The sequence below is a fragment of the Amblyomma mixtum genome, chromosome 3 (assembly GCF_055824585.1).
Source record: "Amblyomma mixtum isolate Tamu chromosome 3, ASM5582458v1, whole genome shotgun sequence".
NCBI classification, from domain to species: domain Eukaryota; kingdom Metazoa; phylum Arthropoda; class Arachnida; order Ixodida; family Ixodidae; genus Amblyomma; species Amblyomma mixtum.
Genome location: NC_143014.1, coordinates 363563087 through 363585406, shown reverse-complemented (window position 1 = coordinate 363585406; position 22320 = coordinate 363563087). Strand labels below are relative to the sequence as shown.

Below are 22320 nucleotides of genomic sequence, written 5' to 3'. Positions count from 1 at the left end.
TTCTGGAATTTCGGCTTCATCGAAATTTAGCCGCCGCGGCGGGGATCGAACCCGCGTCTTTCGGGTCAGCAGCCGAGTGCCATAACCAATGAGCCACCGCGGCGGGGTCCACTGAGTATTGAGACAGTTGCTGCATTTTTGCTGTCCTCAAAGCTAATTTTATTATTTATTCATGCGCTTTGATTCCGCCACCCATGTGTTGAGTGCATGGTCGAGGTAGGCTGCACGCGGTGAGTTAACCATAGAGGTAATCGAGCATTCTGTGCCGCCTGTCACCGCAAGCATCCACACCTCTGCGTTCTCGAGTCATTCCACGTCTTGGACAACTGCAGGAAGGCAGGCGGCTTCGACTTACAGACGCGTGCAGTCCTTTAAAGAGTCGTGTGGTCGTAGAATTGCTCATAGCAAAGAAACCTCTTTGGCACAGGTCATCTGCGTCTCGGATGCTGACCAAAGAGCAGGTCTCCTGGGGTCCCACAGTGGGCCAAGTGGATCAACGAGAGGAAGCAGAACCAGTCGACGCGGCTTCCGGACCATCTCTACGTTAACGAGGCCCAAGACGCTTGCCATGTATGTCGACCCATTTCGCTTTCTCCTACCTTGTCGAGGACCACACCACATTGCGAGTGTAGTGCGCAGGTAGTGTCCGATGAAGTACTGAACGTTTCAAAGCCATGAACCAAATCACTGGCCCTGAGGTGAACATTGAGAAAACAGACACGGAGAAGTTAATAGAGGATGTACCTAACGCTCACAGATTCAGCGCGCGTGGAATCTGCAAGTCTGTCAATCTGGAGAAATTGAAGCAGACGGATTCCATCGATGGCAAAGGAATTTTGATATTCTTTTTTTCCTGAATGCCGGCGCTATGTCCACCATTGCAGCCTTGCGGAGTCCATATCTGCTGTGTCTAAGAGCGTTGGGGACGACCTCTGTAGAGTTCTCCATGTTCGTTCTTTGAACCTTCTCCTGAAGGCTGGTGACTTGGCTGACGTAAAGGATTTCAAATGACTTTAGGCTGACGAGCTTTGAGAGTCGGCCACTAGAACCTGTGAATGTGCCTCGCTCATATGCGTGCGGCGCTTGAATGCCTGTCCCCACTGCTGACGCCTCCAAAGGTTGAGGACCGTGCCGGCGACCAATCGGCTTGCTAGACCAGGCTCTTAAGAGCTGGTACTCTACCTGATAGAGTATACTGGCTACTGTGCTCTTTCTAGCCGCACTGTACTGTACAAAGCCGATCGCTCTACTGCATTGATTCTAATTAGCGTTTCGAACTCTTGTGGGCCAACCAAAAGCGACAGGGAACAAAAAGACTGCACAATAAAGGTAGCCCGCTTAGGATCTCACTAAAGACGACTTGGAAGGTAAGGTGGATTGGCTGTGCCTAGTGAACAGGGATGGTGCCCTTTTGTCGTTCTCAGCCACGCCTGTTCTGTGTCCTGTGTGGCCCTCTTTATATGCCATTAGCGAATGCATGATCGGACATTTGGCAATTTTCATTTCATTTACTGCAAATGATGACATTGTATGTTCCTTCGTCCTGTCATATACGCTAAATACGATCAGTGTTATGTCAGAGCAACTAGTCCAACAGTCTACATTCTTAAGGTCATCGTCATTTGCAAAGGAGTGAAAAAGTGGGGCATTTTCAATTGTGTGATAGGGTGCTTTTTCATAATTCTGGGATTTTGTTTTTTACCTTTTACTTTCCCTGTAAGTGAGGTTTTTTTCCTCCGGAATTTGTTGCTGCAAAATCACATAGGTGCATTTTTTATGCAAAGCACAGCTCTCCTTGGGATGTGGTACTTGGTAAGTATTTATGCCTTTCATTGATTTATGAGTCCAGGCATGAGCGCTAAATGCTTGCATTTTCTTTTTGCGTGAACTTCTGCCTTTTGCATGAACCTTGTGGTCCTTCTCTCCTTTTTTATCCCAGCAGTTGGCTTCAGGTCTCTTCCATTTGTAGAGAGCAGTTGCCTGCCTTCCATAGCCTATCAGCAGAAGTGGCATGCGGCCAGGGTTTGAGCGGAAATCCTGTTTACCATGCGCAGTCCGCTTTTCACAGCGTGTTTTCGGATTATTGGGTGGAGGTGTTTTTTTTTTTTGTGCATAACCCGGTGCTTGCCATGATCTCTGACATCATGTGAGCGACATGATCTTGCCTGCTAGTTAACCTTGGTGACATGTGATCTGCAAAACTAGATATGTGTAGCGAACTGGAAAAGTTTCCTGGGGTGGCTGTCTCATCTTCCTTGTTGCATGTGCAATCACAGCACTTCACTCTTGAAGGAAAGTTGCACCGTTACTTGAAGGTACAGTAGAACCCCGTTCATACGTTTTTCACCGGACCGGGAAAAAAAACGTAACAGCCGGGAAAACGCAACAGTGAGGAAAGCACCGAAAATTAATGAAAACAGTGCAGCTTTGACTAGAAACAATTTATTTCCGCAAATTGACCCTAGGACTTTAAAAAATCGAGAATGGTGGATTGCAGTTTCTTTCGCTCGCTGGAAAGAACAACGCGTTTCTCAATAGCAAAGGCCGCATTGCTGTCAGCGTCGCTTTGCGGTGCGGCCACACCGCACGCACGCAGCAGTGCTGTGCAGTTCACGCGCTCACTGCAGTCCACGCTGAAGCGACGTTGTGCACAGCGTCAAGCACTGAAATGTTCCTAGGCTGCTCGCCGCGCTGCTCCGCGTAAGCCGCCCTGGCTGCCTGTCGACTGCGTTTAGTACGTCCAGCTTTTCCTCAAGGGAAAGCCCCTTCGGCTTACTCAACGCTATCACGCCATCAAAGCACAATAAAGATGTTGTTGCGACTGAGAAGGATGAAAAGGAAATTGCACGGGCCCTGCCGACTGGCTCCAGCCGAGCCACCACCGCTGTCACTTGCAGATAAAGGAGAGTTAAAAGATAAAAAGAAAGAGTGAAAGAAAAGACCGCTGATAAGCGACCCCAGCCGCGCCCCTCCTCCTCACCACCTCCCACGATAAAGATCGCGGCGTTCGGCGCGGGAGGCAGATAGCCATCTAGTGGCGGCCTCTCCAACTCGCGTGCGGCTTCTTGCAGCCAGTTCCGTAGCCAAGCCTGGCCAAGACTCGTCAAAAATCAAAATGCCGGTTGGCGCGCATTGCCCGGTTGGGTTCGGGGAGCCCGGTTGCGACGTATCATGCGGGATCGTTTCCTCGGCTACGACGTAACAGCGGGGTTCCCAATACATTGGATCCTATGGAAGCTATGCCGGGACCCGAAGAAAACGACGTAACAGCCGGGAAAACGCAGCAGTGAGGAACGTAACAGCGGGGTTCTACTGTATCATAGACAGTTGAAGAAAAGCCACAACACTGGGGGATAACATCAAATTCTGCTGGGTTCCAACCCACATTGGAATTTGTGTTCTATTGTGTGTGCTGCACAAACTTGCAACTAAGAAATCAGGAATGTGCATGAACATGCCCTGTAAGGATTGCATGAAGTCAGTAATGGAATAATTAATTAGCCACACCAGGTAACATCCATTTCAGATTTGAAGTCATGCACACTTCAAGAACATTAAACGGATGCGATTTTTTAGTCTTTGTTCTGCGCACTGAAACCTTACTGAAGTCTTTATGCTTACACTACAACAGAAGCCTGCATTCAAGCTATGCAAACAAGTATCTTTTTTTTTTCATGCACACACCTCGATAAATTAAGGAAAAAGCATTTCTCACAATTATATGAAGACCACATCATTGATAATGCCTTTTGATTACACACATTACGTGGAGTACGTAATGGGCCACAAGTTGGGCTTCTACCGCACGAGGCGGATTTAGTGTTGCTTGGCGGCGGAACTTATCTCTGATCCGTCAAGGCAACTTTGGTCTAAGACCCTTCTCCCCAGCATCTCACCCTAGAAGAGCCGAGCACCAGGCCGGTGGAAATCTTGTACCCATTAAAGAAACCGGTGGGTACCCGGCGGCACTGGGGATCGAACCGAGCACCTCCCGAATGCAAGGCGGATTCTCTACCAGAAGTACGTGGAGCACAAGTGATCATTCCCAAGGATCACACCGTAAAACAGCGCTCTTACACGGAACGAAGAAAGAAGACACGCACACACACAGCGCTGAACTTACAACTGCATGGTTTATTGCATTGCTCGCAATAAATACCGGAAAGGAATACAAAAAACAAAAAAAACCAAAGGAAGGCGAGGAAGATATCCTCCTGTCGCATCATGTCGTCAATGGTTATTCAAGATATTTAATCTCTTTTCTTGTCAGTGCCATCGATGGAGGGCTTAGAGCTGTGCACGGGCTCGGGCCGGCCCGAAAGCCCGAACCCGGCCCGGCCCGCGGGCCGAGCTCGGGCCTTGCGGAAGTCTATTCACCCGGGCTCGGGCCGGGCTCGGGCCACGGTATATTTGTCTCGGACGGGCCGGACGGGCTTCGCGATCGCGATTGCTCCTGCGTGGCTCCAGCCACCCTACTGTTGCAAGGTTCGAAACTAATCTCCACATGAGTGGTCTCACGAGCCCACATGACACTGCACAAAGGAAAGTGAGGTGTGTCGAACTGAAGGCACTCGCAAAAGTGCCCTCCGCCACGAGTTGACGGGGGCCGGGTGGCAGGGGGGGGGGTCATGACAACAGGATTCTCGCTCGTGTGGCAACAACGACGTGTTGTGACCATTATCTTCTTGCTCGCCATGGTTACCTGCGTAGGCGCATAGTTTAGTTGCCGTCACGTGAATGCACGGAGGTCGCGCGACTGAATTCGTCACGGAGGACAGCGAAATCGGGCATCAAACATGTCGCTGGCGACTCATTGGGGTCGCGCCCTCCGTGACGATTCGAGTGCCTCCGCGAGTCACCAGAGTGAAATTATCTCTTTCTGTTTCATCGTCACTTCAAATTCAGTTTTGCAGGTCTGGCCGGACCCGGGCCGGGCTTTAACTCGGGCCGGGCTCGGGCGGGCTTAGGTTTCTTCAGTGTCGGGCCGGGCCGGGCCTCCGTCAGTAGCGTAGGGCTCGGGCCGGGCGCGGGCTGAAATTTGCGGCCCGTGCACAGCTCTAGGAGGGCTAACGCATGACGCGCCTTTCCTATCTATGATGAATGCTTCATATAGTTCACGTTTGTGTTGATGATTATACCGCCTCAAAATCTGGCTTCGTCCAAGGTTAGGTGTGCAATGACAGGCAGATACGTGTTTTGCCAGCGTGCTGCCGTATCCCGTGCGGATGTTAATGGCGTGCTCTCGTAGACGGTCGTTTATGCAGCGTCCACTTTGGCCCACATAAGATGCGCCGCATGACAGCGGTATCTCGTAGATTACCTCCGTGTCACAGGTGATGAACATTTTTTCATGTTTCTTACTGCACCGCGCTGGTTTTGGGGCATCTTCATTCACCATTCTGCAAAGCATATTGAGCTTTCTGGGTGCGGTTAGGATCAAATTCACTCCAGCACGCCCTACTATCTTCAACGAGTGGCTGAACCCGTGCAGATACGGCATAACAGCCATCTTCTCTCTTTCTTTGCGTGGCCTCATCGGGAGGCTAGATAGGCGGAGATCTTTCAGGAGCTTGAAGCCGATCCCTGAAATGAGGGCATCCGGGAAACCCGCTTCGCGTAGACGTTTCAGCTGAGATTCCATGCTAGCTTGCTGTCGGTGATGGCACGATCTTTTGAGGGCATTGTTCAAGGCGCCCAAAGCTATTGCTCATTTGACAAGCTTCGTATGCGCGTACGAGTAAGGCAGAAGGCATTTCTTAGACCTCGGAGCATAGCACCAGCACAGGTGGTCCTCACTCGAGAACAACCGTAGGTCAAGGTACTGAAGTTGGCCTTCGTCAGGCAGTTCTTTCGTGAGTTCAAACTCACCCAAATTTTCAGAGAAGACCTTGAAAAGAGCCTCCACATCCTTGCCTGGGTCCTTATCCGACTTTTTGTAGACAACGAGGAAGTCGTCGACAAAACGGAAAACCCTTATCACACTGGTGTTTAGCAACGCTTCTTTTAGCCGACGATCAGCCTTCGCAAGCAGAAGATCGCTGAGTAGAGGTGCGACACAGGATCCTATGCACACGCCCTTCTTCTGTACAAACAGTTCTTCATTGAAACTGATAAACGTTGACCTTAGGGAGAAAGCCATCGCTTCGAGGAACTTCTCTGTGCTGATTCCGCAAGCGTTTTGAAACCGGACACTCCCCAGTGCTTCAATGCCTTCTCTTACCACAGCAAACAGAGAGGGGTGCGGTAGTGAGTAGTATAGATCCTTTACATCGATGGAAAATACACCCACTCCTTTCGGGCATGAGCCATGAAGGAAAGCGGAGACTTCTTCAGGTTTCTTGACCTGGAACGGATCTTCTATGGCTAACAAAGAAAGTGAGTCTTGTAGAAACTTGCCCATGGAGTGCTGCCAGGTGCCTCTTTCCGAAACGATCGCTCTGAAAGGCCAGTTTTCCTTATGTGTCTTTACCGTGAAGAACGCGCTTAGGCACAGTCCTTTGCTTTTCATCACTGCTGCACCCAGCTTTGTCAGGTTGAAGGCATCGCAAAGTTGCTGGGCTTCTTTCTTTACAGCTTGCGGCTTGACCTTATTGAGTTTACGGAAGTTCTTCAAGACGGCTTCACGTGCCTTCTCGCCAAATGTTGACGAAGGCAAAACAGCAAATCCTCCTTTTTTATCCGCTACCAGAAGTCGAAGGTTCGCCTCTCGCAAGGACGTGGCCACAGCTTCAAAGCGTACCAAGGTTCTCTTCTTTGGTGCCCTTTATAAAACATCAACGCCCTCACTGATGCATCTGCCCACCTCTTCAGCGGGCGCTTTGACCACACTCCTCCTCACAAAGGAGAGAAGCTCGACCTTGTCCAGCCGGGGTTCGATGCTGAACTTTGGTCCTAACTCGAGGACCCGAGTCACTTGAACCGCAACTTGCGTGTTGCCAAAAGCGTGAACGGTCTGCCTGGGACGGGCTCGACTTTCTTGCTTGGGAATAGAGCCTAGAACCTTCTTCCAAAAGAAGTCCGCCATCTGTGATGCATTCCGAAAGGCTTGTTGTAGGCGTTTCTCAGCTCCTCCCGACGGGGCTTCGCAAAAAGCAGGCTATTCTTAGGCACTCCTTGAAGTACTCCACTTGGTGCCAGGCCTCGGAGCGGAGAATACGGCATAGTCTGTCGCCATGCTTCCCAGACGGAGGTAAGGGGCCTACCATCCAGCGAACTTCGTGCGGGACAAAGTTACGTTTGATAGAAACTGAGTATAGGCGCACCTTGCACGTTGCTAAGACGATGAGAGAAGTGCAGACAGAAGAATCTCGGAGAAACCACTTAAAAGAGGTGCCCGATGTACAAGAAGTTAACTGCATTAATGGTAGTTGCCGGGCCAGTTGGTACATGATCACACCGTAAAACTGCGCTTTTACACAGGACGAAGAAAAAAGACACGCACACACACAGCGCTGAACTTACAACTGCATGGTTTATTGCATTGCTCGCAATAAATACCGGAAAGGAATACAAAAAACAAAAAAACCAAAGGAAGGCGAGGAAGATATCCTCCTGTCGCATCATGTCGTCAATGGTTATTCAAGATATTTGATCTCTTTTCTTGTCATTGCCATTGATGGAGGGCTAACGCATGACGCGCCTTTCCTATCTATGATGAATGCTTCATATAGTTCACGTTTGTGTTGATAATTATACCGCCTCAAAATCTGGCTTTGTCCAAGGTTAGGTGTGCAATGACAGGCAGATACGTGTTTTACCAGCGTGCTGCCGTATCCCGTGCGGATGTTAATGGCGTGCTCTCGTAGATGGTCGTTTATGCAGCGTCCACTTTGGCCCACATAAGATTGCGCCGCATGACAGCGGTATCTCGTAGATTACCTCCGTGTCACAGGTGATGAACATTTTTTCATGTTTCTTACTGCACCGCGCTGGTTTTGGGGCATCTTCATTCACCATTCTGCAAAGCATATTGAGCTTTCTGGGTGCGGTTAGGATCAAATTCACTCCAGCACGCCCTACTATCTTCTTCAACGAGTGGCTGAACCCGTGCAGATACGGCATAACAGCCATCTTCTCTCTTTCTTTGCGTGGCCTCATCGGGAGGCTAGATAGGCGGAGATCTTTCAGGAGCTTGAAGCCGATCCCTGAAATGAGGGCATCCGGGAAACCCGCTTCGCGTAGACGTTTCAGCTGAGATTCCATGCTAGCTTGCTGTCGGTGATGGCACGATCTTTTGAGGGCATTGTTCAAGGCGCCCAAAGCTATTGCTCGTTTGACAAGCTTCGTATGCGCGTACGAGTAAGGCAGAAGGCATTTCTTAGACCTCGGAGCATAGCACCAGCACAGATGGTCCTCACTCGAGAACAACCGTAGGTCAAGGTACTGAAGTTGGCCTTCGTCAGGTAGTTCTTTCATGAGTTCAAACTCACCCAACCACCTCTTTTAAGAGGTTTCTCCCAGATTCTTCTGTCTGCACTTCTCTCATCGTCTTAGCAACGTGCAAGGCGCGCCTATACTCAGTTTCTATCAAACGTCACTTTGTCCCGCACGAAGTTCGCTGGATGGTAGGCCCCTTACCTCTGTCTGGGAAGCATGGCGACAGACTATGCCGTATTCTCCGCTCCGAGGCCTGGCACCAAGTGGAATACTTCAAGGAGTGCCTAAGAATAGCCTGCTTTCGCGAAGCCCCGTCGGGAGAAGCTGAGAAACGCCTACAACAAGCCTTTCGGAATGCATCACAAATGGCGGACTTCTTTTGGAAGAAGGTTCTAGGCTCTATTCCCAAGCAAGAAAGTCGAGCCCGTCCCAGGCAGACCGTTCACGCTTTTGGCAACACGCAAGTTGCGGTTCAAGTGACTCGGGTCCTCGAGTTAGGACCAAAGTTCAGCATCGAACCCCGGCTGGACAAGGTCGAGCTTCTCTCCTTTGTGAGGAGGAGTGTGGTCAAAGCGCCCGCTGAAGAGGTGGGCAGATGCATCAGTGAGGGCGTTGATGTTTTATAAAGGGCACCAAAGAAGAGAACCTTGGTACGCTTTGAAGATGTGGCCACGTCCTTGCGAGAGGCAAACCTTCGACTTCTGGTAGCGGATAAAAAAGGAGGATTTGCTGTTTTGCCTTCGTCAACATTTGGCGAGAAGGCACGTGAAGCCGTCTTGAAGAACTTCCGTAAACTCAATAAGGTCAAGCCGCAAGCTGTAAAGAAAGAAGCCCAGCAACTTTGCGATGCCTTCAACCTGACAAAGCTGGGTGCAGCAGTGATGAAAAGCAAAGGACTGTGCCTAAGCGCGTTCTTCACGGTAAAGACACATAAGGAAAACTGGCCTTTCAGAGCGATCGTTTCGGAAAGAGGCACCTGGCAGCACTCCATGGGCAAGTTTCTACAAGACTCACTTTCTTTGTTAGCCATAGAAGATCCGTTCCAGGTCAAGAAACCTGAAGAAGTCTCCGCTTTCCTTCATGGCTCATGCCCGAAAGGAGTGGGTGTATTTTCCATCGATGTAAAGGATCTATACTACTCACTACCGCACCCCTCTCTGTTTGCTGTGGTAAGAGAAGGCATTGAAGCACTGGGGAGTGTCCGGTTTCAAAACGCTTGCGGAATCAGCACAGAGAAGTTCCTCGAAGCGATGGCTTTCTCCCTAAGGTCAACGTTTATCAGTTTCAATGAAGAACTGTTTGTACAGAAGAAGGGCGTGTGCATAGGATCCTGTGTCGCACCTCTACTCAGCGATCTTCTGCTTGCGAAGGCTGATCGTCGGCTAAAAGAAGCGTTGCTAAACACCAGCGTGATAAGGGTTTTCCGTTTTGTCGACGACTTCCTCGTTGTCTACAAAAAGTCGGATAAGGACCCAGGCAAGGACGTGGAGGCTCTTTTCAAGGTCTTCTCTGAAAATTTGGGTGAGTTTGAACTCACGAAAGAACTGCCTGACGAAGGCCAACTTCAGTACCTTGACCTACGGTTGTTCTCGAGTGAGGACCACCTGTGCTGGTGCTATGCTCCGAGGTCTAAGAAATGCCTTCTGCCTTACTCGTCCGCGCATACGAAGCTTGTCAAATGAGCAATAGCTTTGGGCGCCTTGAACAATGCCCTCAAAAGATCGTGCCATCGCCGACAGCAAGCTAGCATGGAATCTCAGCTGAAACGTCTACGCGAAGCGGGTTTCCCGGATGCCCTCATTTCAGGGATCGGCTTCAAGCTCCTGAAAGATCTCCGCCTATCTAGCCTCCCGATGAGGCCACGCAAAGAAAGAGAGAAGATGGCTGTTATGCCGTATCTGCACGGGTTCAGCCACTCGTTGAAGATAGTAGGGCGTGCTGGAGTGAATTTGATCCTAACCGCACCCAGAAAGCTCAATATGCTTTGCAGAATGGTGAATGAAGATGCCCCAAAACCAGCGCGGTGCAGTAAGAAACCTGAAAAAATGTTCATCACCTGTGACACGGAGGTAATCTACGAGATACCGCTGTCATGCGGCGCATCTTATGTGGGCCAAAGTGGACGCTGCATAAACGACCGTCTACGAGAGCACGCCATTAACATACGCACGGGATACGGCAGCACGTTGGCAAAACACGTATCTGCCTGTCATTGCACACCTAACCTTGGACGAAGCCAGATTTTGAGGCGGTACAATCATCAACACAAATGTGAACTACATGAAGCATTCATCATAGTAAGGAAAGGCGCGTCATGCGTTAGCCCTCCATCGATGGCACTGACAAGAAAAGAGATTAAATATCTTGAATAACCATTGACGACATGATTCGACAGGAGGATATCTTCCTCGCCTTCCTTTGGTTTTTTTGTTTTTTGTATTCCTTTCCGGTATTTATTGCGAGCAATGCAATAAACCATGCAGTTGTAAGTTCAGCGTTGTGTGTGTGCTTGTCTTTTTTCTTCGTCCCGTGCAAGAGTGCTGTTTTACGGTGTGATCATGTACCAACTGGCCCGGCAACTATCCTTAATTCCCAAGGAACAGGTGCAAGTCAACAAACGGTCTCTGATGACTTTTGGGAAGCTCATTGTTAATGTTTGCATCTTTAAGGTTTCTTTAAGCTTGGCCTTTGGCATGCAATGAATATTCATTCTGCTGTAAGGTGCCTGCAGAGCAGCATTATTTCACTTTCTAGTACACTCTTGTTTATGAACCCTTAACGATTGTTGATGTTTGTTTGGAGTGAAGTAGTACCAAAAATGTTTCATTACATTGTGAGGCCATCAGTCAAAGGTACAATGCTGACTCACAACTCATCTTTATGGCTGTCAGGCAATAAAGAGATGAAAAACGAGCACCACCGACATGTGCCACTTCATCAAAGATTGACTGCATAAGGCAAAACAAACATTGGCGAATAAAAACAAAACAGAAAAATAAATGTTGAAAAAAATCACTCCTCTGCTGTCTAAGCTGCTAAGGTAGCCTTAAATCGGGGACATCTTTCTGTGGCTATGCACTAGAAGGTACGAGCACGAACCGCCAGCTTAAACACCTATCTCCGTCCCTCGTGAGAGCGTAATAAGAGCGCGCTTGTGAAAGCCTCGCCCTCATAGCTTCCACTACATAGCCACAGAAAGCTGTGCCCAAGTATAGTTCTTTTCGTGTGAGCGCTACAGAATGTTTGCTACACACTTGTCTTGCTCCCGATGGATCAAACACATCAACAACAACAACAGCCTCTTGCATGTGCTGGTCCTTATGCGTGTACAGCATGGTTGTATGGCTCCAAGCAGAGGTGCAGTTTTCACACGACAGCCAATATGTGGCCATATCACTTTCAGGAGGTGGTTTTAAGGAGCTCTTGTGTTCGCTGAGACGGTCGTTCAGGCATCTCTTGTTTGACTGATACAGCACGTTCCAAGGGGTAGCTCGCTCCTGTGGCCCTCATTTTTGGAGCACTAGTACATAGGAGAATTCTTGCTGTTTTCGAATCGTGCAGGTGGCGACCCTTCACAGTTGACACTCTGCAGAGACATAGCAGTTGGTTTGGAGCAGAGAATATACTACTCGCACACCGGGCCTAGCTCCTACTCTTTTCAAGTTGTGAGACACAACTAGAGAAAAATAACAGCTAGGGTAGGATTCTCTACTCCAAGCAAATTGCAACGTCTCTGCAAGAGTGTCCAAGGGTCGCCACCGGCAGAATGTGAAAAAAACCCTACCCATGAACCGAAGTTCAGTTTGCTGCTTTAAAAGTTCCACTTGGCAGTTTGAAAAATGGTTTCTTGTGCCGGGGATAGCAGAGTCCAAGGAATGGGATGCGCTCATTAAGTCAGAATGTTGAAAAACTACCTGAAGCTGCCCTTGGAAGAAGTGGAGACCCCAAATTTTAGCTGGGTTTTCTCTCTTTAGAATGATGTGCAGCACATTAGAAAGTATAGACAGTCACGTGGATTGTTCCAAGCGGTAAATAATTTATGATTGAATCTCTCTCATGCTCCCTCAGTTTCGGTTTCAAGGCTGGTTCAGGCCACGTGAGGCATACAAAAACTAGTGTGGTCACTGCTTTCATCATTTTAATTCACATCAACTCTTACGCAAGCCTGTTCAAGAGGTAGAATGATAAAAAATTAACCAGCAGAGATTATATTGCTGCTTTTGCACGCCTCACATGACCTCAAAGCATCTTGTACGTCAAAGCTGCTGTTTGCCTTTTGAGACCTGAACCGACAAAAAAACAAAAAAATTAATAATAAGTAGTTCAACTGCTGTAGGTGAATTCCACATTGTGGCTTTCACATCAGACCAAAGAAAAGAATGCATACAAAAATTTGGTGGTTCTACTCTTAAATAGGCAAGGAAAAGTTTGCAGGAAAATTTTTGACCGGGAACTAATACATAAGTTGGGCAGTGTCACTGTGTTTGCTTTGCATCTGCTGCCATTTAGAGAGCTCTTACTGCTGAACTTGTGGCAATTTTTATTGTTTTGCATTGTTTTTTTTATTCAAGTTGGGCTTCCTCAGCGTTATTTCAAATGTCCCTCAGACAAAATGATTTTTTTCTCGCCTCTTGCACATTGATCTTCCAACTATATGCTTCACTTTGTCTTTAGGTCTTGTCATTTTTCAAGCGTTACAGAAGCCTCTTGCTGTCGAGCCAATATATTGACCTGTATGGGTGCTGCTATATGCCTGGTGATAAGTTGGCTGTGTATTTTATTGCTGTGCAATACTGAATAAGGTGATTCCATGCCACCTGATCCACACTTTTACACTCGACTACCTTTGATTTCTTAAAAAACAAAAATCATGGCTTATTTTATTACCATGACAAAGATTTTTCCAGCATGTTCTTGGCAGAAAAAAAAAACGTTTCGGGTCGTGGCCACCCTCTCATGTTTACAAGCAGTAGCAAAGCTAGGTCTTGCAAAAACACTTGTAAAAATAAACGTTTTTCTTCATGACTGAAACTTTTTCATATAAATAAAGGACATGCTTTCATATCCAGTAAATTGGACTCTTGTATTTTTGTTTTAAATATAAAACTTGGAAGAAGGTACAAAAATATTGAAAATTGAATTTTTTTATCCAATTTATGTTCTCATGCTAGTCATTTCAACTATTTTTATGAGTTGTCCAAAAGGCAAAGAAGGTGATAAAAATGTTTCAGAAATGAAAAAAATGCAAGGCATGTCAGTCAGCAAAAAAAAATTATGTTTTTGAGTCATATTCAGCCACCAGTTGCACTGTGAGTTTGTCCTCATTTATTCTCTAATGGCAATGGCATTTCTAAAATTTTAATTGGAGCAGTTTTAGTTTTAGGCGAGGAAATAGTTTTGCAATTTGAGTCCCTGCCTTCAACCTCGGCATTGCTGGCTGCTTGCTCATCACTGCGGTGCACGCTGCAGCCGGCATCAAGGAGACACAAAGCTTCGGTGCACGGTGCTCCATGCAGATTCTCCTCATATTTTGGTCTTGAAAAGTATGCTGGCATGTTCACTCACGTTTTGTTAGTTTAAATTCGAGCATGACATAAGTCCAGCATGCTCCGCTGAGAGAAAGAAAAAGGCTTGATACGGTGAAATATGCGCATTCTTTTTAATGGTAGCACTCTTGTAAACCACCTGGTGAGTTCGTCTTTGTTTTCTTGAATCATTTGTTGGAGCACCCAGAGGGCTGTGACACGCTTAATGGTTTTCTCCGCCCATGTAAACAGTTTATGGAGGATCAGTATTTGACCTTTCTACGACCTCTGACTGCTTTCTGTTGCTGCAGGGGGCCTCACACTTCCACCAATGCTGTCACAAGCACTCTTCCCATGCGATGTGGCGAAGAAGTCCTTTCCACTGAAAAAGGTAAATAATTTTCACGGTAGCTGAGGTTTCAGCTCTGATTGGTCAGACCGCAAAGAGTGCTTCCCGGCTGATTGATGTTTGTGTTGAGGAACAAGAGCCATTGTGCCATGCGGCCACTTCATTCTTGCTTTTTGTAAATCTACCCTTCAGCAGATTTATGTATTGCCGAAGCTGGGGGCATCGAAGCCCAACACACCATTGTATTCCAGTTGTGGAGTGTGGGTTTTGTGTAATTTGCAGCTGGCGGCAGTGTGTGCTGGAATGAAGAGGAATCACTGAGCAATGTCGATGTTGAATGCAGGGACTCAACTTGCAAAATTGTTTTCTAGCTTAAAACAAAAAAAGCTCCGATTAAACTTCTAAAAGTAAATGCCATCAATTGGCATTCTTCTATCTTTCTATCTTTCATAATTTAATTAAGATCACCTCATTATGTAGTAGACTGCTGAATATGTCTCAAAAAGTAAATTTTCTCAGCTTTAGAATCTTTTTGCTGACGCGCCTTACGCGTTTTGCTCTCTGCAACATTTTTATCGCCTTTGCCTTCTCGACAGCTTAGAAAATAGAATAACTACTGTAAGAACATAAAACTTGATCAAAGATTTCAAATTTTTATATTTTGTACTTATTACATGTTTTATTTAAAATAAAATAAGTTCAATTTACTGCATTGGATATGTAATACCTTTATTTATATAACAAAAACTTCATAGTCCTGTGTATGAATGTTTCTTTTTACAAATTTTTTTGCAACGTTATGTTTGGCTATGGCTTACCAACGTGGGGTGGCGGCCACATCGCGAAAAAATTATTCCGCCAAAAACAACCTGGGATAATGTTTGCCTAAGTAATGCAATAAGCCATGATTTTTTTTTAAGAATTGGAAGATTCAGTGCAAAGTCTGGAACAGTTGGCATGGAATGACCCATGACATTTAAATGTCAACTGTGTGCTGATTTGAAGAAGCCTTTATGATATTTTTGTAGCTCAATTAATATTGCAGTGTAGGTTGAATTCAATTTCTTCTTGCATAATTGGAATGGTTCCACATCATTCCGTTTATTTCGCATCTTGTGTGCGAACTTATATTGCATTGCCAATAATTTTTGCTGCAGGCATTCACCCCATATGGATATTGCTGCTCCTGAGCAGCATACTCAACTGAACCACTGGAATGGTATCACTGTGTGTAGTCTGTGTAAATTTCTGAGAAAAATTTATGCATTCACCTGGCTGCTTGGTATTTTCATGTTTCACATGTAATGGCAGATGAAATGCAGATCTGTCCTAGGGATGAATGTGGCCATTTGTTAGCACCATTTTACAGTAGTGATATTTGCAAGATGATTAATTCTATTTATCGACTTTGGCCGCCGCAGTCGCTCAGTGGTTATGGTGCTCGGCTGCTGACCCGAAAGACATATCGATACTGGCCGCAGCGGTCGAATTTCTATGGAGGCGAAATTCTAGAGACCCGTGTACTGTGCGATTTCAGTGCACGTTAAAGAACCCCAGGTGGTCGAAATTTCCGAAGCCCTACACTATGGCATCCCTCATAACCTAAGTCGCTTTGGGACGTTAAACCCCATAAACCAACCAACCATTTATCTACTTTGTACTTTTGTTCACTACATGGTGCGTGTATGCCTCAAAGAAAGGGAGTGCAAACCCGTTACGGAGTAAAAAATTCGCCTGACTTGCTTTCTGTGGACATTGCGATGCCACAGTTGGCATTTGTGATCTCCAAATGCTCACTTTTATGTATATGTATTTCTTCTACAATGGGTGCAGAAAGGAAACAGCTTGGAACCCTTTGTGATCATTTTCCAGATCTAGACCTCATCTCTTAAGAATCTGATAGTACTGTATAGACTCGTGTAATGGCCGCACATTTTTTTCCGAAATCTGGAGTGAAAATCAGGGGTGCGGCAATTACATAGAGAAACAGACAACAAAATAAATACTTCTGGTGGTACTTGCCTTTATTACTGCCAAAACACTCCTCGTCTTCCTCCTCCGAACTCATCGCAACCTCAGGCTCGTCCTTGTTCCATATGAAGTCATCCTCCATGCCGTCCAGCTTGTTGGACATGCCTGTCACCTTGAAACTTTCTTCCATGGTCTCGAACGAAACCGTGGCCCACGCTTCGAGCATCCAGTGGCATACGGCCACAAGGGATGCCTTTTTCAGTCGGCCGGTCGGTGTCATCTGGTGGACGGCCGTTGCTATCCGCTCAGTGTGTGCACAGCGAAATCTGCACTTAAAAGGGCGGTTTACGGAGACGTCCAGCGGCTGAAGCACGCCGGTCATATCTCCAGGTGGGACGGCCAAGTCCGTGTTAGCACCATCGTCGTGCACATTTTTCATCAACGCCGAACTTTGGTCCAGCAGCTCTTTTTCCTTCTTCTTTTGCGTAGTCAATAACTTTCAGCTTGAAGTGAGCGGTATAGCTTACGTATTTCCGCATCGAGAAAAAAAACTTCAGGTCACGAGCGCAGGACAAATCAGGGCAGCGATGCGTTCTGATTTCAGATTGCACATAATAGCCCTTGGCTGTACCCGACGTGCGCAGCGCTTTAGAGTTACTGTACCTTTGGCAGCATATACAGTAACTCTACACAGCTTGATTTTTGCGTCCCACCTGGCAGCAGTAACCACAAAATGTCTGGGATTTATTGCACCGCACAGTAGATGGCATTGCCCAACTTCCTGAAATTATTGGTGCGGCTTTTAGTCGGGTAATTTTTAAATATATTTTTTTCACAATTTTTTTTTAGTTAGGGGTGCAACCATTGCATGAGTCTATACGGTATAATAGTCTAGGCAAAGCAGTGCGCTGGGTAACAGGACACTGACAGGAAGGCACAGATACAGCGCTAACAACTCCGGAATTTATTGCTTTTCTCATAATAAATACGGGAAGCGTCATCCAAAATACAGAGAAGTCATGGAATCATTTTGGTCACATCTGTCGTGATTATTTATCCAGATAGTCTATTTTTTCATTAGCATTAGTGATGATGTGCATACGCAAGTTGAACAATTCTTATGTATCATGCTGGTCTCGTATATCTCGCCCATGAGCTGTCAATTATATTTCCTTAGAATTTTACATCGTAGAAAGTGGGATGCACTCACAGTCTGACATGTGTCTCACTAGCTTGCTACCATATCCTGTCTCAGTATTGCCGACTTGTTCTATTAGACAAATGTTGACACGCTGACCTTATTTCCCAACATACGACGCTCCGCATGAGAGAGGGATCTCGTAAACTAAGCCACAGTCGCATGCTGTGAATTTGTCTCGCTGCTTCATCGTGTGCTGCACTGTTTTTGATGCACCTTTGCTGGGCGCGTTGCATGCTACGTTCAGCTACTTTCTGTGAAAAAGCAAATGAAGCCATCACAGAGAACTTTAGCAAGCTGCAAAAGAAGGTCAAGCACCAACCAAACAGTGAAGAACGAAGCCCAAGAACTTGTGCGAAGCCAACAGCTTGACCACATTAGTGCTGGCTGTGAAGAAGAGTGAGGGCCTATGCCTGAATGCCTTCTTTATGGCAAAAGCACCCAACGATAACTGGCCTTTCAGAGTAATTGTGTCTGAACAAGGATCAAGTAAGCAACCCTTGGGGCAGTATCTGCATGAATTGCTCTCCTTGTTCACCGTGGAAGACCTCTTCCTGGTAAAGAAGCCAGAAGTGTACGCATTCCTCTCGAACAGCTGTCCAGAAGGAGTGTCTTCTCATTGTCATCAAGGACTTACATTACACGCTGCTAAATACCGCCTGGGTTGAGACGGTAAGAGAATGCATTGATTCAATGAGAGCAGTACGATTCCAGAACCAATGCAGCATTAATGTGGACAGATTCCTTGAGTTGCTAACCATCTACTTCAGGTCTACCTATGTAAAGTTTAATGATCTGTACATACAGTGGCAGGGAGTATGTACCAGTTCCTGTGTTGCACTAATTCTCATTGTCCTGCTAGCCTGTCAAGATAGCTAACTATTAAAAAGCTTTGCACGGCACCAGTTACGACTTCTTAGTAATCCACAAGCTTCATAACCAAAGGTAATGCAAGGGCATTGTTGACATCTTCAAGACCTTCTCCAAAGTTCTTGCCAACTTTGAGCTGACCAAAGAAATGCCACTGAAGGTACAGCTTCTCTATCTATGGCTGTATATTAGAGAGACCTGTGTGGGCTGGCGTTACGTTGTAAGATCTAAAAAAAGGCTGTTGCTACTGGCGCACTGAAAAATATCCTGAACAGGTTGTATATTGATCGCCAGCAGGAATGCGTGGAGGCCCAACAGACATGATTACCTGAAGCTGTTTTCCCAGATGACCTCATCTACAGCCTTGACTTCAAGATAAAGAAATTTTCCAATCTACCCCAACAATGTTTCAGAAAGAACGGAACGTAGCTGTCAAGGCATATTATTACGGGCTTTAGCTCTGCAGGAGGCGCGACAGGCCACAGTAAGAAGGCACACCAATCCAAGTCACCCCAAGCACTAGCTGCAGCATCCTCATCGTCATCAACTGCCCAGCATCAAAACGTCCCCTTCGCCTTGCGACTATGCACTGTAATACTACCCCGTCTGCCTAGCGGTAGGAAGCACAGTCCCTGGGCGCCCTAAGGTGGTGGGTTTGAATGGTAGGGCTTAAGACAGGTGACGTGCACGAGCTTTGTGGAGGGGGCCGCGGGAGGAATGTGGGGGTGGAGGGACGTGATTTTGTAGGTCACATTGCTCAGTTGCCTGAAGAGAAGACGTGGTAAGGACCCGCGTAACGAGGCAGCAGCTTCTCACACGGCACGCAGGAAGCAAGAGGAGTACGAGGGAGCCGGGAGGACGGTGGAACAATTGCCGGCAGAATAAGCAAGGCTAATTCCGCCTGTAGCATACCACAACTCAACTCAAACAGCTGGGAGGACAGTCGGCGGTGATTAAGGTCGTAGGTGCATTGTATCAGCCACGTGCTAAAGAAAGTGGTCAGGCGGCCTGGTGTGAACTTAATATGCAATGCGCCCGGCAAGGGTTGCTTCAAAGACAGCCTGTTATAAGAGAAAGCAAACAGTCAAATCCACAGCATGCGACAGTGACATAGGCGTGTTGCATACTAAGTTCACACCAGCCCTCCCGACCACTTTCCTTGGCGCATGGCTGATGCCAAGCACATATGCCGTGACAGCTAACTTCCGTTCTTCCTTCTGAAGCCTCGTTGGGGTAGATCGGCAAATTTCTTTCATTATCTTGAAGCCAAGGCTGCAGATGAGGTCATCTGCTAAACCAGCTTCAGGTAACCATGTCAGTTGGGCCTCAACACTTTCCGGCCGTTCTTTTTAAGACATTTTTAGTGCGCCAGTAGCAACAGTCTTTTTTTCAACCGTGGGACATAACACCAGCACATATGGACCTCTCTGGTGTACAGCCATGGATCGAGAAGCTGTACCTCCAGTGGCATTACTTTGGTCAGCTCAAAGTTGGCAAGAACTTCGGAGAAGGTCTTGAATATGTCAACAATGCCCTTGTGTTGCCATTGTTTATGAAGCTTGTGGATTACTAGGAAGTCGTCCACAAATCGGAAGGTCACTATCAAATTGGTGCCATGCAAAGCTTCTTTTAGTTGGCTATCTTGATGGGCTAGCAGAAGATCAATGAGAATATGTGCAACGCAGGAACTGGTGCATACTCCTTATCATTCTATGGACAGATCCTTAAACTTATATAATAGATGGTTAGCAACTCGAGGAATCTGTTCGCATTAATTCTGCATTGGCCTCGAAACATGCTGCTCCCACTGAATCAATGCCTTCTCTTACCACCTCAAAAAAGGTGGTATGTGGCTGCGTGTAATGTAAGTCCTTGATGACAATGAGAAGACACTCCTTCTGGACAGCTGTTAAGGAGAGCAATTCTTGCAGGTACTGTTCTAAGGGTTGCTGTCACGATCCTTGTTCAGAGACAATTACTCTGAAAGGCCAGTTGTCGTTGCTTGTTTTTGGCATAAAGAAGGCATTCAGGCATAGGCCCTCACTCTTCTTCACATCCAGCACTAATTTGGTCAAGTTGTTGGCTTCACACAAGTTTTTAGCTTTCGTTCTTCACTGTTTGACGCTTGACCTTCTTTTGCAGCTTGCAGAAGTTCTTTTGCAGTGGCTTCATTTGCTTTTTTGCAGAAAGTAGCTGAATGTAGTATCCAATGCACCTAGCAAAGGTGCTTCAAAAACAGTCCAGAGACAGTGGCTTAGTTTACAAGATCCCTCCATCATGCGGATCGTCGTATGTTGGGAAATAAGGTCAGCATGTCAGCATTTGTCTAATGGAACATGTCGGCAATACTGAGACAGGATATGGTAGCAAGCTAGCGAGACACATGTCGGAGTGTGAGTGCATCCCACACTTTCGACGAAGTAAAATTCTAAGAAAATATAAGAGACGTGCATGGTACATAAGAATTGTTCAACCTGTTTAAGCACATCATCACCAACGCTAACATAACAAAAAATGAAATTGACCATCTGGATAAATAATCACGACAGATGTGACGAAATGACGATTCTATGACTTTCCTTCTCTGCATTTTGGATGATGCTTCCTGTATTAGCAATAAATTCCTCAGTTGTTAGTGAGCGCTGCACCTGTGTCTTCTTGTCTGTGTCCTGTTATCCTGCGTGGTTTTGCCAAGAATCATGCACCGACTGGCCCGGCTCCTTTCCTTGAAGTAGTTTAGTAACCTAATGCAAATTTTTCTTGGTGGCTTTTTGAGTTTACTGGCTGCAGACATGGGGGATATGTTAATACCCCTGTGAATCGCACAAGTCAAGTGCACTTACGGGGAGTGCGCTTCGGCATTCCGAGTTACACTTTAGCCTACGCGGTGCTAAACGGGAAAGCGAAGTGCACTCGTAGTAAAAAAGAATGGTATCATTAAATGAGCGCAATTTCTGAAAAGGACGATAGAAAAGAAAAAGGACTTGTAATATTTGATTGCTTAACTTGATAGCGCAAGTAAAACGAGGTTGAATAGTTTTTAACGATAAAATAAAATAGGAATAGAAGAAAAGCCAAGACCATCCAGAATTTCGGCAACAAACAAGATGGCGGCAGGCAGGGATGTTGCATCTGATCTTGTTTTTTTGTTTTGTTGCTTTGCTTGTAGCTATAAGGAACAAATTTTTTCTAAAAACAGTGTTACAGCATGTAAAATAAAGTTGTAAGTACTTTTTATGCACTGTACATATTTTGCCTTTGAAGTCGCTGCTGGCGAGGCTATCCACTCGGCCAGCAAAGTGTGGTCCGTGAACGCACTCCTAGCTGAGTGTACTCTTCCGTGAGTGACACTCCACTTGCGTCGTTTAGATGTGGCAAAGTGTGCTTACAGCGAGTGACACTCTCCGTAAGTGCACTTAACTTGCCCGCTTGAGAGGGGTATAACATAGCACTGTTGCCTGCCTTTCAAGATGCCACATGCTTGGTATAATGATGAATTCATGCTTTGTGTTAGTTGCAGCCGACCACTCTCATGGAAGGGGTTGTGTCGCTGACTTTCATCAGATACTGTGCTTTCTGCTGTCACAGTGAATGTTGCACATGACTTGTCGTTGGGTTTATTTTAAAGCATCTTGAAGTGCGCTATTTTCATCTTTATTGTCGTGTGTTTTGTGCCATTTATAGTCAGTTTACTCACCAGGCAGGCCATTGGTTTGCACTAGCTTGTAGCAGTTCGTGCAGAATTAATTGCATGGCCTGACCACCTTCATTCCGTTTCATAACAGGTAGCTTTTTAGCTAAAACATTGTTTGTATATAATGTCGTTTAGAGCTATTTTTTCTGAAACCACAGTGGCCTCTTTGGAATGGTTCAAAAAATAACAGCTGGCGTTTGCTCGCCACATGGGCAAATTTTCTTCTTTCTGTTAGCGTTAGCATGCATAATAAAACACATCGTTAATGAGCAGTATGCTGGCATTTATAAGGATGATTGAGCAGTGTAAACTGATAGGAAATAATTTACTATTTTTG

General features: G+C 46.5%; 1 protein-coding gene across 3 annotated transcripts in view; it reads left to right on the top strand.

Moving 5' to 3' along the window:
• Positions 1-22320, top strand: part of LOC149356621 (serine/threonine-protein kinase PLK1-like) — a 57956-nt gene that overhangs the window by 35173 nt on the left and 463 nt on the right. For all 3 annotated transcript variants that reach the window (XR_016291664.1, XR_016291663.1, XM_089584263.1), the window contains 2 exons: positions 428-570; positions 14213-14292. Coding sequence is in view for 1 of the 3 variants with exons in the window: in XM_089584263.1 (XP_089440389.1) it covers positions 428-450 (23 nt within the window). In the remaining 2 variants the exon portion in view is untranslated. The remainder of the gene's footprint in view (positions 1-427; positions 571-14212; positions 14293-22320) is intronic.